Source organism: Dama dama, chromosome 33 (assembly GCF_033118175.1).
Source record: "Dama dama isolate Ldn47 chromosome 33, ASM3311817v1, whole genome shotgun sequence".
NCBI lineage: Eukaryota > Metazoa > Chordata > Mammalia > Artiodactyla > Cervidae > Dama > Dama dama.
Window position 1 is genome coordinate 73,466,429 of NC_083713.1, and position 17,884 is coordinate 73,484,312.

Consider the following 17,884-nt stretch of genomic DNA (forward strand, 5'->3'; position numbering starts at 1 on the left):
AACATCTAAAAGCACTTCAAAAAGCAAGAAATATCTGTCCCTTACAGAAAAGTGACACCAGCTGTTGTCCATTGAGACATCTAGCACAGCAAAACACAGACTAAGGCAAAAATCCTCCTGGTATAATGCAGTGTACAACAGAGCGCTCTTCAGATGTCTGCCAAGTACACTGAGACAGAGGGAAGATCCTAAGAACAAAACCATCACCTTCCCTCCCTGAGAATACCTGGGGGGAGCCAAGCTGAAAAACTGCTACTTAAACATCACTTGTCCCGAGAAAGTATTCAAGAAAAGATCAGATGAGTTGGTCTAATTTAATTTGCAGAAAGTCTTGAGTTATAACTGAGAATTGCCAGAGACGTTAAAAGAATCCTTGAAAGTGAAAGTCGTTCAGTTGTGTCCAACTCTTTGCGACCCCATGGACCATGTCCATGGAATTCTCCAGGCCAGAATATTGGAGTGGGTAGCCTTTCCCTTCTCCAGGGGATCCTTCCCAACCCAGGGACTGAACCCAGGTCTCCCGCATTACAGGCGGATTCTTTACCAGCTGAGCCACCAGGGAAGTCCAAAGAGAATCCTCGGCTGTATATAAGTAAGCATTCAACAGCATTCATTATTAAGGACTAAAGAACAGCAATCTCTCTGTTCTTCAGAAGAGAAATAACTGAAACCAGTCATCCACTGGTGGGAACCAATCCTCCCCCAAGAGCAACACAGCCAGCCTTGAACATTCTGTTAGGAAGAAAGTTTCCTGTAACTTAAAACACCAGTCATGTTACCAACTTCCCCTCAACACACACACTTTTTTGTTGTTGCTGCTGTCTAAGGTTTGGGCAGATGAACAAAACCTGAACGGGCCTCACTCGGATTAGCCAGACCTCTACTGGCTGGAAGTTGTAATGACCCGAGTGGTTTCCAAGACTGGATGGGTCCTGCGAGAGCACAGGATCTGAATTCACTCTGAGATGAATTTACTGTCTTTGCAACCTTCTGGCCCAGGGAGAACATATCCTTCTTTTCTGATGAATGAAAGAAATCACCCTAGCTGCACGTGGAGAGGTCACAAAAACACATGCCAACTCAAAGACTGGCTCTGGCATCAAACAAAAAGCAATGTGAACTTCAACATGTTTACAGTTAAGACTCCATGTACACACTGACAGGAGGTGGAATAAAAAACTTGAACAGAATTCAAGATTTCAACCCCTTCTAAGGTCATAAGGTTATCTAAGGCAATGTCGCTTTAATGTGAAGGGAGCATGACTATAGCCCACAGGGCCTCCCTGACACCATCCACCCCTCCACAAACACAACACTAGCTTATGTGTGAGCAAAGGCATTTATACATCTGACCAGTACTCTGTTTTATAAATAAAGACTGAATATGACTTAAAACAAAAAAAATATGTATATAAGATGTCAAAAGATGCCTTAAAATACTTTTAACAACAACAATCAAAAAGAATAACACAGCCCATGCAAAAGGAAAAAACATGGGAAGAATGCGGGGATGGACAGGAGGAAGTCTGGGGAACGTTCAGCTTTTAAGGGATGTCACAATATTATTCTCCATGTCGCTTCAGAAGATGTTGGCTTTCACGTAGTTCACCCCGTTATTTTTAACGTGAACTTCCTTAAAAATAATTCATTTCAGTCATATAACTTTAGCATGATAGTAGCCTCTTTTTTTAAATATGAAAATAAAGGGTTCTGCCAGTTAATGGTCCTCATTCTTACTTTCAATTAATAAACCAACTCAGACTTCCAATTTAGGAGAACCTGGGCACAGCCAAGTACAGTCTGCGGTGACACTTCTTTTAGACTCACTAGCTTGAGCTTTGAAGTATCTCCTTGGTATGAAGCGGAAACTGTGAGCTCCAGGTGAGAGACAGGATTATTTCCCTCTGAAGGGGACAGATACGGCTGCTTGCCTTGCCATTTCATGTTCTGGCAATTGTTTTTTTTCAAGTCAATACCCACGAGCCCTTACTACGTGGGGAAGAAGGAACCCTCTGTGGATGCTGTCATCAGGGAATCACAGGTGGTGTGATCCCTACAAGTGGTCCATGTACGGGGACAGCAAGAGGGCTGCAGCAGCTTTTCTCAGAAAACACTAGGGAGGTAACCCCCAGTCTGCCACCTGCCCCCACCTCCTGTCCTGTTTCAGCTTGGAGGGATAATCCCTTCGGTCAAAGGCCAGGTCTGAGTCATCCATAAACACCGTGATTAGACTCCAGAGAGATTTTCATAGGGTTCTTTAGATTAGGGAAAGTTGCTCAATCGGTCAGTACTCACTGACCTGAGGTCTGGCCAGGGCACTCGATACCCAGGCAGAATAAAGTCTTGGACTCACCCTGCTGAGAAGGATGCAGAGCGTAGGTGGGGGCAGGGTACATGAGATTGAGTTGCCAGGAAAAGAGAAACTGGGACAGAAGTGTGCCTTCTGAGATGTTCTTCTTTGTCATGAGTAGGAAAGACCTACTCGGTATGGAATAAGGATAACTGTTTCTGTTCATGACATCAACAGGGTTTTGGCAAAGAGACAGATAGATTTCCTCTTTCTTGGTTTTACGTAACAGACAGGTTTTCTAAGTGTCACTGTCTCGGTCCACTCTCCCTCCCTCCAACGTTAACAGAAGTTATAGCCATTTATGAAGCATTAGCTAAAGCACTGGGTACTTGTTTGTGTACCCAAGTGTGAAAGGTGATTCAGGAACAGATGTCCTCGGGAGGGCGGGCTTCACGGCTAGATGGGAAGACTGACGGCCTGGGGGTGAAGCGTGGAGCCCAGTAAGGCACACAGGTCAGTATGCTGGGAGACAGTCATAAGCTGGTCTTACACTTCGGGGCATGACCAACCTTTAACAAACTGCAGCAACGTGCTTTATCTGCACTGAGGACGGCAGCTGCCTCAGTACCCACCTGCCCCTGCCCGCCCCTGGCACCTACACGTCATCACAGGGGCATCTGCACGCTTCAGGAGTTACTTTCAGAGCTGCGAGAGTTTCAAAAGGAAAATGCTATCAAAATATTTAGCTGACTTGTTTACTTGTTCACTATGCTGAGCATATAAAGGTTAGAATGTAAATCTTCTGTGCAATCTCCAAGGCATTCGAAAGTAACACATCTCTTTTCTGTTTTGTCTTAACCCTGTCCTGTCACAGAGGCAAGACCCATCTCACATAGCGCAGAGGGAGCAGGCTGCCCTGTACTCTGCTCACGTGTCAGGAGCCAACAGGGAAGGGATGCTCTGATCTTTCGACCTTTATAAAAAGCACCTAAGACACCCTCAAACGGGTACCTGCAGGAATACATGGACCCTCCCTCACACCCTGGATCCCCCATCTGATCTGTCGCTCCCCACGGCTCTCCCGCTTGGAGCAGCCCCTTTAATGAGTGGTAACAGGGAGCGACTTCTTGGGGCTGCCTTTCTGGGTCTCAGTCTTCGGACTATTGCCACATGCAGGACTGCAGGAAAGACATCAGCCCTCACCACTGCGCGGGACCGAGGCCCCAAGTGCACGTGGGAAGGAGCAGGCCCGAGCAGCCGGCTGGGGACACAGCGCGCCGCCGCGTGGTGCAGGCACCTCTAGGAGCCTGAGCACTGCCCGGGCCGAGGGCTCACAAGTGAAGACGCTGAACAGTGCGGTCAGGTGACGCACCTGTTCCTCGCCCTAGGGGCAGAGGAGGAGCCATCCTCATGAGGTCTGACCGAGGTCACGCACCTGCTCACACTTCTCACCAAGGCTCTACCCTGCTGGTCTCGGCCGGAGGTGGCGGAGAGGCTTCCCCAGAGACCTGAGACGACCTTGGAAGTGCAATAATATTGTGACACCTCAGACAAGTGGGACAGGTGGCTTGTTACCTGGGAGAGTAAGAGCGCCTGAGAGTCTTGTGGGAGGGAGCGGTGGGGATGGAGTTAGGCTGAGGAAAGGGAGGTGGGTGCCTCGACAGCCTGTCGGCACTGCAACCCCATAACCGGCTGCAGTGATCAGAAGAGGAAAGTCAGAAAGAGACACAGAACAGGCAAAGGGGGCGGGGGGGCACTATACTCTGCGCGCCCTGCAGTCTCATCGCTCTTGGACAAGGTTCTACCCAAGTTCACACTTCACCATTCAGAGGAAAAGGACCAACTTTATTCTACAATTTGGTCCTCCATCAAAACTGCTCATGCCTTCCCCACTTAGTCCTGTATTTACATTTTTAAATCACACGAGACTCCAAGTATATAGGAGTGTGTGTGTGTGTGTGTGTGTAAAGGAAATTTTAAGTGCTTACATGCAAAAAAAAACCCACAGATGTTTACTTTCAGATAATGCAATAAATTATTTTAGAAGGAACCCAAAGAGGAATTATAGGCCCGAATCAAATGGGACCAAGGGAACCACAGCAGAGAGTCTCAGAGAAGGTACCACCCACCAGAACACTCCGGCAGGGAACAACATGCTCCCCCAATGAGACCCTCAGATGGGGTCCAGAGGTGCCACGAGTAACTTCCTCCCGAGAGAACAGCTCAGACAGGAGGGATAGAAAACCCAAGTCCCCTGCTCGCGTGACCTGATACGAAGTTTAGAGTGCATCTGAGCACAGGCACCCCTCACTCAAGTGACCGGGGCATGCAGAGGCCCCGCCTGAGTTCCAGCACCTGCTGCAATTCACCAGACCAGGAACATGGGAAGGGTGTAAACCGAGCTGCCTGCAGGCGTGAGAGGAGGCCGCGGGGCAGGGGCCACAGGACGAGGGCGGCATTCTGACAGAGCGGCACATCCGCCCTGGCCCTCCTCACAGCCCAGGAGCAGTGGTCCAAGGCTCGTCTCTGGCTGAGGACAGTGGCGGCCCCACGTGTCATAGGGAAACCAAGGTGCGGACGGAGTGGCCACTGCAGCAGAGAAGGCCCCCCAGGTCTCCTCCAGGCCACACGCTGCCTCGGGGACACAGGAGGACACGGAGGGCCACCTCGAGCGGGAGCTCTGCCCACAGGTTCTATCGAGCAGAGGCGCCAGCACCTCAACGTGGGGGGGTCTCTAGGCTGACCCCCGCGTTGAGTCGGTGCACACTCCCCATCATCTGATGGGGTGAGTGTAAAGTCTGCCTAAAATTACCTCTTATTGCTGGCTACCAGATGTTACCTACTTAGCATCCTAAGGTATGTTCACTGAGCGCGCACACCTGTCCTCAAGTAAGGATAGCCGCGTGCTTTTTCTATTTTAAAGGGAACAGACGTCACGTAATTGCTGAAGCCCCTAGCAAATCTGTTTTTCATTTAACATCAATCCCACTAAATTGAGCTAAAATGTAAACATATATTTAATTATGGAACACTTCAGACCATAAGTCTTCTCTCCAAAGACCCAGGAGTGTCTGTTTGCTCACAGGGAATAAACAATAATTCTTCCTTCTCACAGAAAAGGACAACCGTTGGATGGAATTTCCACAGAAGGCTGACCTGTTAGCTGTGGCTTCTCTAATGTTACCAGGTTGATAAAAATGCCTTTCTCACTAGCAATTAAAAAGAAAAAAACAAAAACTCAAATTAAACGTGTCAGCATGTTAGACCATCTTCTCATTAGCATCATAATCTGAGGGTAGAACTTTTGGACTTAAAAAAAAAAATAGTTCATTTTGATACTCAAAATTGGCTTAAAAATGAAGAACTGGCAAGAACTCTTCCCTTTAAGAACAAAAAACTAACATCAAATGGTCAAGATAATTCAAAAGAATAGCAGAATAGAAAAATACATGTTTCAAGAGCACTACTCAAAAAAATAACTGAGATTTATATCTGGTGGAATTTGTCCATTGCCTACTTACAATGTGGTGGCCTAATTAGTGCAAGAGTTCATTTCTTTCATAAATTTCCTGGTAGAAAGAATGCAGCGTATTTGAATATTTCCTATGACATGATGACATGAGGTAGCTTTTTCTACTTCCGGACGGTTTTAGCTGTGAGAAAAATTATTTTTCCCATTGAGTTCAAGTTGGCTCAGGCCCTTCTGGCTAGTTACACACTGGCTGGGGCATATTCTGTTTAAAAAGAAAGAAACTACATAACTAAGTAATTTCTTAAAGAACAATTTGTTGGTAAGAAAATATTTCAGCCTCACTTGGACTGAAAAAAAACTTCTTATTTCTTACACTCACCTGATAACCCTAACACAGTAAAAATTTAGATCAGGCTAGTTAAGAATGAATGGTGATCTGGAAAAATAAATTAGAATTTTAAAATAATTTGGAGATCCATGAAGTTTAAAAATACCTAGCCAATTCTTAGCTCTCATGGCTTATACTAGCAGCCTCCCTAATCTTTCACTTAAACTATCGGCACACATAATAACAAACTACTTAATCTGAAATTTACCCTTTATTACCTGAAGAATGTGCAACCTTATTAGTGAAATAACTAAAAAATAAGTATTAACTGTGTATTATGGAAGAACAGATTTGTCAATGTTTCAGAAGTATCACCTCTAAACAAAAGCAACAATTTATAGAGAATACAAGTTTTCCACAAATTCTCTCCTACCAAGGGAGAGAATTCTATGACTTTACTGCCAACACTGGGGTCATTTAAGACAGACCATTTATTTAGATACAGATAAAAAGTTGGCTGAGTCTCAGTCACACGTGGGAAAAGTCAGACACGTTTTCATTACTTTCTGGTCTCAACTGTCTAATTAGATTGGCCTGCTGCAATCATGACCACACAGACCAAATCTGGAAACGCAGTGTTACGTCAGTCTACCTACATACAGCGCCGGGGGACCTTAGGCAATACAAACACTGAGATACTATAAGTATACAAAATATTTTGCTTTTCCAAGAGAAAAAGACAAATCTGACATTTTCTAAAATATTTATACGATAACTTGAGTAGCTGAACAGGACTACAGCAGTAAGGACAGCGGAGTTTGGAAGACTCTTGAGCATTAAAAAAAACCTAACCTTACAGGCACGTCCCTAGTGTTATGTTCCAACTAAAGAGGTCACTCTTAAAGGGGGATGGCATACTTGTAAGATTTTCCTCTAATTTTAAGATCCTGGCGTCAGCAACCCAAAGTCCTAATGTCTTGAAACAAACACACATGCATGACCCTTCCACATCCAGGTACTGGCTCTTTCCTAAAAACTGCAGCCTACAGGGTCACCGTGAATGAGACCATGAGAAACGTCAGCACAGCCCAGGGGGTCATGAAAGCCATCACACGGAGACTTCTAAAGGCTCTGGTCAGATGGAAACGTTATTTACAGATCTCGAGGCCAAGTATCTTCTCAAGTCACTGCCGCAGACTCCGTAAGGCTGATGTTCACATGGCCCCAACGGGAGTCTGAAAATGTTGATCCGTTTTTAGCTCTCAGGCTCTCAACCCCGCCTCGGAGCAGCACTCTGCTCCAGCTATGAGTCTGGAATGAGAGCCACCGTGCTTGGAACGGCCACTTGGCTGGAAACCACCCCAGACTCTGTGTGGACAATTATACAGGGTTTTATTTAGATGGTCAAATATCTTCACGTGCTGCTACTGCCCACACAACAGCTAAAGAGCTTCTATGTTAAACAGGACTAAATATAACTTTTGGTTTTAAAATTTTTAAGGTACTAGAAAGTGTTTAGAGCTAGAAGAATTCTCAGAGACCATTCAGCAGAAACTGCTCATTTTGCCACAGAAGTTAACCGCTCTGCCCAAAATCACACAGTTAAGGTTTGGGCGAAGACGAGGCCCTGTGGGCCGCCGGTGCCCACACAGCTCCTGGTCCTGAGCTCAGGCTAGAACCTGGAGATTAGCTGCAGAGACACGGGGGCGCTCTAGTGCCTTCACCGCTGTCGAAACGGCTTTACCTTGGAGACAGGCCGCCATGGGAGCAGTTGGTGGGTGAGGTCAGGGGGCTGGTCCGGCTGCTGGGGTGTCGGGAGGGAGTCCGGCCAATGGTGTTGCTTGGAGAGCCCTGGGTGAAGGCAGAAGAGCTCTGTCACACAGGAGATAAATATAGAACACAGTTCCACTTTGCCCCTGGCCTTGGAACCCACATGTAAATAAATGGGCAGATTTTGCATCATCCAGATGATTTTTTTGCAGAATCGTAAGTTCATTTTTTCAGTGCATATGAACCGAAAATCAGTCACTGTCCCACAGGCAATCCAGGAGATGACTGACTGCTGTCGGCTGTGCTGGAGTAACAGACACAATTCAGCATTTGCATCTTTACAGAGTGAAAAAAAACTAAGTTCCTCAACAACTGCCTGAATGACTTCACAGTCGTTTAACTAAACAACCTGACTAGAGAGAAAGGCCGTATTTAAACACCAGATTCATTCACTGGGAATACAGCAGGATCAGACATGGCCCCCACACTCTGGATGCCCATGATCTACTGCGAGAACAGGAAAACTGGCTACTCCATTAGAGCAGGCTCTGGGTGAGGAGTCAGTGGCGGTTACCAACTGCAACCAAAGCACTCACCACACTGGTGTTACTGGAATTCTTGAGGTGGTTATGCAGGAGTTTGGTGGCACCATCCTGGAATGTTTTTGGCAAGGCACCAAGTAACATGGTAAATTCAGGAGTGTTCAATTCAAACAGAGAGATGAGCACAATTTGTGCTGCCTAGAAACAGAAGAGATGATTAATTTGTGTTACGCACAATTGCCTATCTTGGTCAAAATGCTCATTAAAATTGTTTCTTTTGGCCAAGCCACATGACTTGCAGGATCTTATAATAGTTCCCCAACCAGGGACTGAATCTAGGTCCTTGGCTGCAAGAGCTCTGAGTCCTAACCACTGGACCATCAGGGAAGTTCTAAAATTATTTTTAAAAGAAAACTGTTTTGTATGAGGAAATAATAACATTTGTGCCATGAAAAAAAAAAAAAAAAAAGAAAAGAAAAAGAAAAAAGTACCTAGAGAAAATACTATAGTTGATGGTAATCAATTATAAATAGCCTAATTTTGATGTGGAAAATAAGCCCTGGTTTCACTGAACACACTGGCCTCAGATTCCCACAGCATGATAACAATAAACTCCTGCAACTTCTCTGTTTCCAGGACTAGGGTCAAACAATCAAAAAATCTGAAAAGGCTTAAGACTGTTCACCCTAGTAAGTCAGAATCAGATGTGGCTCCCAGTATACCCTGCAAAGAACAAGTTTCTAAACAAGCCTGCACTGCTTTGTCATATAAAAAACTACTTTTCTCAGTGACTAAGAAAAACTAGAAAAAAAGAGAGTTCAGGTACATCTGAAAAACTCTCACATTCACATCCGTGCATTGGGGACAGAGGCAGTCTCTCCAGAGCAAACCAGATTGACTCCTCTGCCTCTTGGAAACTGTCCTACTTCTCTTTACTAGAGACAACACGTGCAGGGTGACGCATGGTTGCTAGCAGCCGTGTGGGGAAGGGCAAGCGGCTAGAGCGACAGCAGCCAAGTGGGCCCCGCTATCCCAGTGGGTTACGCGTCTGCTGCTAGCTTCATGCCTGCGGAATTAGTCGCAAGGGTTTTGACTTGGAGAAACTATGCCAAAAGAAAACTTTGGGAAGTACTAACTGGCATTTCTTACAATTTTCTAAGAGTCAAAAGAACAGAAAACGCTTTATGAAAATCTTTTAATAATTTATATTTCTAAAGATTGTAATATTTAGGCTTGAAGCAATCATTCTAAGTATTTTTCCACTATATAGAATATTACATAAAAATATGACTGCTGAGAAATTTTTTACAAATAAACATCAAAAAAAATTTCAATGATTTTATAATGTTAAAATTAATTTTAGGTCCAGCTAAGACAAAACTACTATTTTGTGCCTGGAGAAGGAAAAAAAAATCCAAATACCCATACGCATTTAATCAAAATTAAAAATTACAAATCAGTAGAATAACATTTTTTACACAATTGAAAATTTTATTTTATAATGTCCTTAAACACAGCACTGGGAAAAAGCATCTTACTTCTTCTCTTGACTTTGAAATACGGTCCTTTATATCCTTTCCATTAAGGGCCAGTGATTTTTTATGACACAGGCAAAAAATATTATTGACTGAATTGAAATAAATATTTCTGCATTACTGAGACAGTTTTAATAAACCATTATCTGAAGAACTCCATTTCACCATCAACTTAATGTACTGTTAATATGATTTGTATAAACGCAAATTCCCCAAATCATGCAAAGTAACCTGTGCATGTAAAAAAGTCTTACTGATGTTAGGAAAAAAATGCATGCAGAAAACACTGCACTTCAAAGAGAAGCAAAGAAGCAGACTTGAGTTTTGGCAGGGAAAAGTCAAGATCACCAATTTAATTAAGAAAGTTTAGGCACTTATTTTTTTATTGACTGCAAATGGCATTAGAAAACTATAAAATGCATCATTACATTTTTTAATAGTATGTTTTTACATGGAATGGGCCACTGTCTTTAGACCTAATCTCTCCCCAGAATGACAAGATAAAACTTACTTGGAGTTTTTCACAAAGCAAATTATGAACCTGGTGGGGTCTTTTAGTAAAAAGAGGGCTGCAAGGTGACAGGCCTAGAAATTGTGCTAATTCATGGCTACTTAACATGAGTGCCTTCCGTCATATGGGAAAAGAAAGTACAGCAGACTTCAACTTCGACCCACTGAAGAGCCTTCCCTCAATAACCTAAAGGTGAATTTTCATGAGAAATCAAATAGAAAGACAGGGAATTCTGAAAATAATTCGTTGGACAGATGGTATATGGTTTTATACACATCAAATGAATATAATTTATTTTTGCACTTTACAAAATATAAATTGTAAATGATTTCATACAGCTTTCAAAAGTAACCTTTTGGCTTAAAGCTGTTTTCAAAGTAAAATCTTTTTTTTCTGGGATCCATGCTCCAGAAATGGACAGAAAGTATCATTTAAATATGTTATTTTAAAAAGATTTCACATCAAAGTTCTAAAAGAAATGAGACTGTTATGATCGTAAAATATTTTACCTACAACTCTGTATCAGTGAGGAGTCGGAATACCAGAATACTCAGGCAAGGATAAAAACTGGGTTATATTTATCATCACCATCAATATGCTCCTCATTGCAGGAATAATTCCAAACACGGGGATGGGATAGAGAAATTTGGGGCTTCCCTGATAGCTCAGTTGGTAAAGAATCTGCCCGCAAAGCAGGAGACCTGGGTTCAATCCCTGGGTTGGGAAGATCCCCTGGAGAAGGGAAAGGCTACCCACTCCAGTATTCTGGCCTGGAGAAGTCCGTGGAGAAATTTATTTTAAACAGCCTGGGCTAGAGCTCATGATCAATAATGAGTCAAAAGGCAGAGGGTGTCATCGTTGTGCCTGCTCCATCTTTGAGCCCTTGCCCCATGAGAGGAAGGGCCATTAAAAAGCCAGACCAGAAACGCTGCTGCTGTTGTTTTCTAACAGGTAACTCTTGGGGCCACGTGTCTTAAAGATCACACGGTGACCTAAAAGGAAATGGCCCCCAGAGGAGAACTTAGATGGTGAAGGTAAAAGGGTCTCCAGATCCTACTGCTAGTTGTCTGAAAAGAACCTGCAGGGTTATCAACGGCCTACACCTCACAGCAAAGGATTCTTCCAGAGAAGAGATCAATAAAACTTTGACAAATGCTTCGGTGTTGGCATTAATTAGGGAAACTTAAAATTTGAGAGGAAAGGGGGTTTTCTAATTAATTAAACATCCATTACTGCTCCCTTCAGAGTGTGATTAAAACTGCTTTAGAAAAATCACCAAAGAGAAGGTATTTCAAAACCCTCCGACATTTTAAATTCAGCATCTCTCCTTTGCTGTTGTGTTAAACTACGGTAGAAGTCTGTCTGCAATATGGCTATTTCTTTGGGAAGACAATTAATTATAAAACACACCAAAACACAATACTTGTACAGGCACGTGCACACATGCGCACACACACACATTCTGTCTTACACAGTATTATGTTAACTTTAGGTTTTTCCAAAATCTTCTCAGTGTCTTCCCAAGTGTAATCAAGATTAATAATCTAAATGCAAACAGTGACGTGTCTTTTTGCAAATTAGTACACAATTTCAAATCTACCTGTTTACAATTTTCTTCCAAGTTTCCTTCTCCAGGCCCAGAGCAGGTCGAGGCCGCCCTTATGGGTAAATCTTCCCCTACTCGACTACGCTGAAGCAGGATGGACAGACAGCAGAGGGGCAGGGTTTAATCAGAGGCAAGAAGCACACACTCAAAACCACGGTTATTGATAAGCTAAAGTCATGTGTGTGTATATGTGTGTGTGTGTATGTGTGTATATGTGCGCATGTGTGTATGTGTGTGTATGTGTATATGTGTGTGTATATACATATGAGAGAGAGAGAGAGACTGTACAGTCTAAAAGTCTACGAACAGTAATGGAACAGTAACAGGGTCCTTAAGAATAGTATCAGTAACTAGCGGTCTTAAACCTCAACCGTCCCCTAAGTCCTTCAGAATAACAACCCCTCCTGGAAGTAGGGCTCTTGCAAAGAGACTGAAGAGAGACTGGAGCAAGGCAGTCACAATGAAGCTAAGATTCAAATCTCATTCGACGGTATGAAAACTCTGAGCTTTTAGATTAGGACAGCTGCCTATCTGTAATCAGAGACTCACATTTTTTTCAATTAGCAATGCCAGCTTTCGAAAGCTGTTTATACGCTTCTCCTGCTCCACCAACTGCATCTTCATCATTTTTAGTTTTCTGTGTCATATGCCATTATTCCCTGCATTTCTCAGAACAACCTTTGGGGGCCAAACCTGTGAGTTCATTTGACAAAGCCAGTGCTCAATGTTAGAGAGTCACATAAGGAAACACACAGGGATTCTGAGCCTGAAAATATAAACATACTATTAAAAATTCTATTGTCATTACTGCATTCCTTTTGACTTAACAGGGAAAAAGAAATCTCCCTAATACTGGAAAAAATGTGAAGCGGCAGCAAAACAAAGCAGCCCTCAAACAGTAACAGCTTCAACTACAAAAACAGCGCAGTATTTATCCAGATTTTTATCTGCTCTATTGTAATTGGTCCTCCCAACAGTGACTAAAGCAAGTATCATTATTCCTATCTTATGGATTTTAAACAAGAATTCAGAGGCTAAAAAGCCTCTAAAAAGCAGCAGAGGCAGAAGTCAACAGAGGTCAAACTCTAGAATCTACTCTCTTCTGTGAATACATTGTATTATCTTAACACAAACACAGTGCATTAGAAAGGCCTAGTGCACCTCTGTAGAGTTTGCTCAGCACCACTATCAGGGCTCTCAGGGTTAAAAACGGAAACAGCTCCTTCAGGAGTGAAGCAGGCCGGTTAGAGTCTGCGTAGGGTTTCCCACCGAGTCCAGGTCAGTCTTGGCCAGGGAAGCACACCTCGCTGGTGACAGGCTTGTGCTTCTTCCCTTCTTAACATCTTAAATATTTAAACACCCATCTCTCTCCAATATGGAACACCCCAGAACACTGACATAAAAGGGAAAACAAAATATTAAAAATGCTTAAGGCAGTAAAGCAGAGTTGTATCAGCTTAAACTGATTCTAATGTACTTTCCCAAATACGAGATGCAGAGAACAAGTTACGCCATCTGCAAACTTCCCAAGTATTGGTTGTATAAAATTGTCTAATGATACCGCCAATATGAGAGTTTACTGCATCGATTTCAGACTGTAGGGTGCTTTAGTATTTAGAAGGTAACACCTCACTCTACTCTTAGGAAATTAAATCAGAACACCAACAGGAGAACTCGGTTCATAATCAGAAAGTGCTTTTAAATCACCAAGATGTCCTCCTAGTACTTGATACATTCTGTAAATGATAGGTGAGTCAAAACATACTTCTACTTAAAAGAGATAAGTAAGCGTATCTTTAGAGCATTAAATTATCCAGATAAAAATGGTGCCCGTTTTCTTTCTTTATAGCTTTAAAATAATAATGACAATTCTAATCTTAGCATAGAGTGATATATACCACATCACAATTTCTAAGTGTTTTAACTTATTTAGGCACGACATTCATTTAGACAATCTTTCAAATACATCTCAAGTTCTTGGGTAAGGCAGCTGGATCACTTACAACAACATCTATATCTGTATGGAATATGCGGTGGATGGAACATCAAAACAGAGCATTTAAACAGAAGCAGCTCTAACTCCAGGAAGGGTTAATCTGCCGTGCCTTAATGCAGTGTGTGAGAGGCAGCTATGGGGCAAAAGGACACACATTTGAATATTGTGCTTTAACAAGCCTATTTAAATCAAGTTAACAGCGCTTTACTACTAGCAAGGGCTGGATGGATACAACTTAAAGCCAAACAATCTAATCCACAGATATCTTGGATGATTAAAAAGCAGAGATGCATCTGCTAAACTGAAACCCAACACAAATGTGTGTTTAGGTTAAAAAGTGCCCTATTTAAGTAAGAGCTAAGGAATTACCAAACAACTAACCATGGAAGATTCACGCCAACCCACTGAAAAGGAGACCAAAGCCTTGGGTGGCAGAACACTAAGGGGGACCCCAAGATTCCAGCCTCCTGGCGAGTAAGCGCTGCACAGTCCCCTCTCCTAAGGTGAGTGATGAACACCATTCCCACAACTACGTTACAAGGAAGAAGGGGTTTTGCAGGTACAGTTAGTCCCTCCCTAATCAGCTGAGTTTGGTTAAAGAGCAGATCATCCCCAGGGGATCTGACCTCATCAGGAGAGCCGCTGCAAGCAGGCACAGAGATTAACATGAGAGTCTCTGCTGGCTTCTCTGTAATTTATATTTTGTTCTTCAAGAATAATTTTGTTGAACAGAGAATTCTTAGTTGACTTTTCTTTGCTTTCAGCACCATTAAAGTCAACAGGATGCCTCTGTTCTCCAGGGTTTCGGGTGAGAAAGCAGCTGTTTGTCTTACTGAGGATCCGGGCTATGCTGAGCTGCTTCCCTGGGCTGCTCCCAGGAGCCTCTGTTTCATTTTCAGCAGTTTGATTATGCCTAGGTGTGAATCTTTTTTTTCTTTTTTTTAAAGTTTACTTGGATTTGGTTGAGCTTCTTAGATGTGCAGATTAATGTTTTTCATAAAATTTAGGAAATTTTAGCATATTATGTCTTCTCCTGCTGGCTGTGCAGAAGCAAACTGCCAGGCCAGGTGTGGGGGTGGCCTCCACGAGCTGTGACCGCCCCCTGCTGACAGCGGGTAAAAAGACAGGCACCACAGCCCTCACCAGCAATGAAACGAAAAGCGAAGAACCAGGGAGTTGGAAGAGAAGCCTATGTCTCAAGTGAGACTAAGACCCAGGCAACATCTTGACTTCTGTCTGGGAAGACTCTAAGCAGACAATCCAGAGAACATGGGCCAGACTTCTAACCCACAGAATTGTGAGATTATAAATTTTTCCAGTTTCAATCAGCTAAGTCTGTGGTAATCGGTTATGCAATATGAAACCAATACAGAAGCCAAAAGAGGAGCACCTCCAAGCCTGTGGTTTTGAAAATGGTGACCTCAAAATGCTACCTGAAATTAGACCATTTCTCTTTGGGTACTTATTATTCATTAATTCATTTAAAATACTTCTTAAAATGCTTACTTTGTTCCTGTAGGTATCATTCTAGGTGCTGGGCATAAGTAGGGAGGCAGGGGAGGTGCGGGGAACAGCAAGGCCAGGTCTGGTCCTAAAGATGAGGAGGACCTAGCTGGGGTCCCGTGAAAACCAGCAGCAACAGGTCAAGACCACATCAGCAGTCCATGTGTCTGAGGGTCAATCCTAGGGGAAGTGGTCTAAAATAAGGGGCTGCTTATTAAAGTGCTACACTTATTAAATAAGTGTTAATTCCTATTAACACTGTGCACTAAAAATCAGCCATGCATGGAAGGAACTCCAGTCAGACACAAAACAACGTCCATGCTCCACTTTGTACCAATTAAGTCAAGTGACTTTGGGTACAGCACAGAAACTGAGACTGGTTTTTATTGCAGCCAGGGCTGAGGACTACTGACAAAAAAAAGGCTTTTCAACTTCCTCTGAAGCCCTGGGTTCCTGTCCCGGAGCCCAGGTTTGAGCTCGGCCTGCAGACGCGGTGCTTTAGCAGTCCTCACTACGGGGCAGGGGAGGTGGAAGGGCAGCCGCGGAGCCGCGGCGCCAATGCAGAACAGGGCTTGCACAGCATGATCCAAAACAACTGCAGTGAGGGGCTGAAGATCAAGCAGTAAATGCGTCAGTGATCTCAGCGCTCCACACCCCAACCAGACTAACTTAAGCAGTATTTTAAAGTGGGTTTCTCAGGTGGCACTAGTGGTAAAGAACACGCCTGCCAATGCAGGAGATAAAGAGATGTGGGCTCAATCCCTGGGTCGGGAAGATCCCCTGGAGGAGGGCACGGCAACCCACTCCAGTATTCTTGCCTGGAGAATCCCCTGGACAGAGGAGCCCGATGTGCTACAGTCCATATGGCTGCAAAGAGCTGGACACAACTCAAGCGACTGAACATAGTATTAAAGTAGCTTGAGTGTTTTGATGTCCCATGCTGGATAACTTATAAACATTTCTCTAGTGTCCTGATTACAAAAGTTAGGACAATAAACCCTAGTTCCAATTTTTAATGTGCATGTCCAGAGAAAGCAGACATCATGACCACAGTCAGCTGTTCCCATTAAGGCCCTAATCACGATAACACGCAAGTATGAAGCATCCTTCAGCCTCACAGGAGGGAATACTTGAGTAACACTCAATTATGAAACACAAACTCACATAGACACACACATATTTGCTTGCTATGACTAAATACAGGAAGGCTTTTGTATATATTGGTTGATCTGTGATTTTGAAAACTGTAACAGAAATACTTTGACTTTCAAATCAGCCAAATCATTCTACTACCTCCCACTGTACCCCTCTAATCCCAAAGAGGCTTAATAGTTAAAGGTTGCCAGTGAAATGTTCTTTTGACAAATACTGAAAAATTTTACAAAAGGATAAAAAATTTAAAATATTATTTAATATCAGAACAATAATTTTGAATGAGTGCATTAATAAAATTCATCCTTGTTTCTTTAAGCTTGGAGAACTTAGTTTATTATTAATACTATATAATGGCTGGAGAATTACATGGGCTGTAATTCTCCCAAAGAAACATTACGGGTGATTCTTTGATTCTCCTCCTTGGACTCCAGGAGGAAGGCGCTAAGCAGGTAGGTGTTCAGGTGTAAAACAATCTTGCTAACACTGCTCAGAATCATCCTTAATCCCGCCTTGACCTAAGTGGTCCACATTATTAACTCTATTTTGGACTATTTTGGCTATGGAGTTGGCTATGAAGGACGTATACTATGAGGCGGGGGGTGGGGGGGCGGGGAATGCAAGGTTCATGATTATACACAAACAATCAAAATCAAATACTTTTAGTCTAAAAGCAGAACTGAGAAATCTGACTGAAAAGTAATGTTTAAAGGCTAGTCAGGCTAGTTAGTTTACATACAAAGTAAAAGAATAATGGCCATGTGTGAAACTCAAACATAGAACAGGACACTGACAGGAAGAAAACAGAAACAATAAACACAGTGATAACTCACACTTCCTGTGTGCTTATCACATGTCAGGAACTGATCACGCTTTCAACATGTGTGAATTCATCTTCATAGCAGTCCTGAGGCAAAATACTACCTAGGAATAGAAATGCTAACATCCTGTGCTCCCCTTAACTGCATTACATGCCTCTCAATGTGCCATTTCAGAAGAAATGAGCAAGTATTTATCTTTAGCTGATTAAAATAAAAGGAACAATACAACATAGCGGTATCAGGGTGCCTCCCATGACACAAGATTTCAGATTTTCATTTTGATATGCCAAGACTGGAAGGAGGTGGTACTGGACAGAGAACACAGGGATAGGAGCAAAGTCTTGGTTTCGTAGAAAAA

The 17,884-nt window shown here is 43.1% G+C and overlaps 1 protein-coding gene across 4 annotated transcripts in view; it reads right to left on the reverse strand.

The window, feature by feature from the left end:
• Nucleotides 1–17,884, reverse strand: part of CLASP1 (cytoplasmic linker associated protein 1) — a 261,865-nt gene that overhangs the window by 33,425 nt on the left and 210,556 nt on the right. For all 4 annotated transcript variants that reach the window (XM_061135374.1, XM_061135373.1, XM_061135372.1 and 1 more), the window contains 2 exons: nucleotides 8,457–8,600; nucleotides 7,835–7,941 (listed from right to left, as the gene is read on the reverse strand). In XM_061135374.1, coding sequence (XP_060991357.1) covers nucleotides 7,835–7,941; nucleotides 8,457–8,600 — 251 coding nt within the window. The remainder of the gene's footprint in view (nucleotides 1–7,834; nucleotides 7,942–8,456; nucleotides 8,601–17,884) is intronic.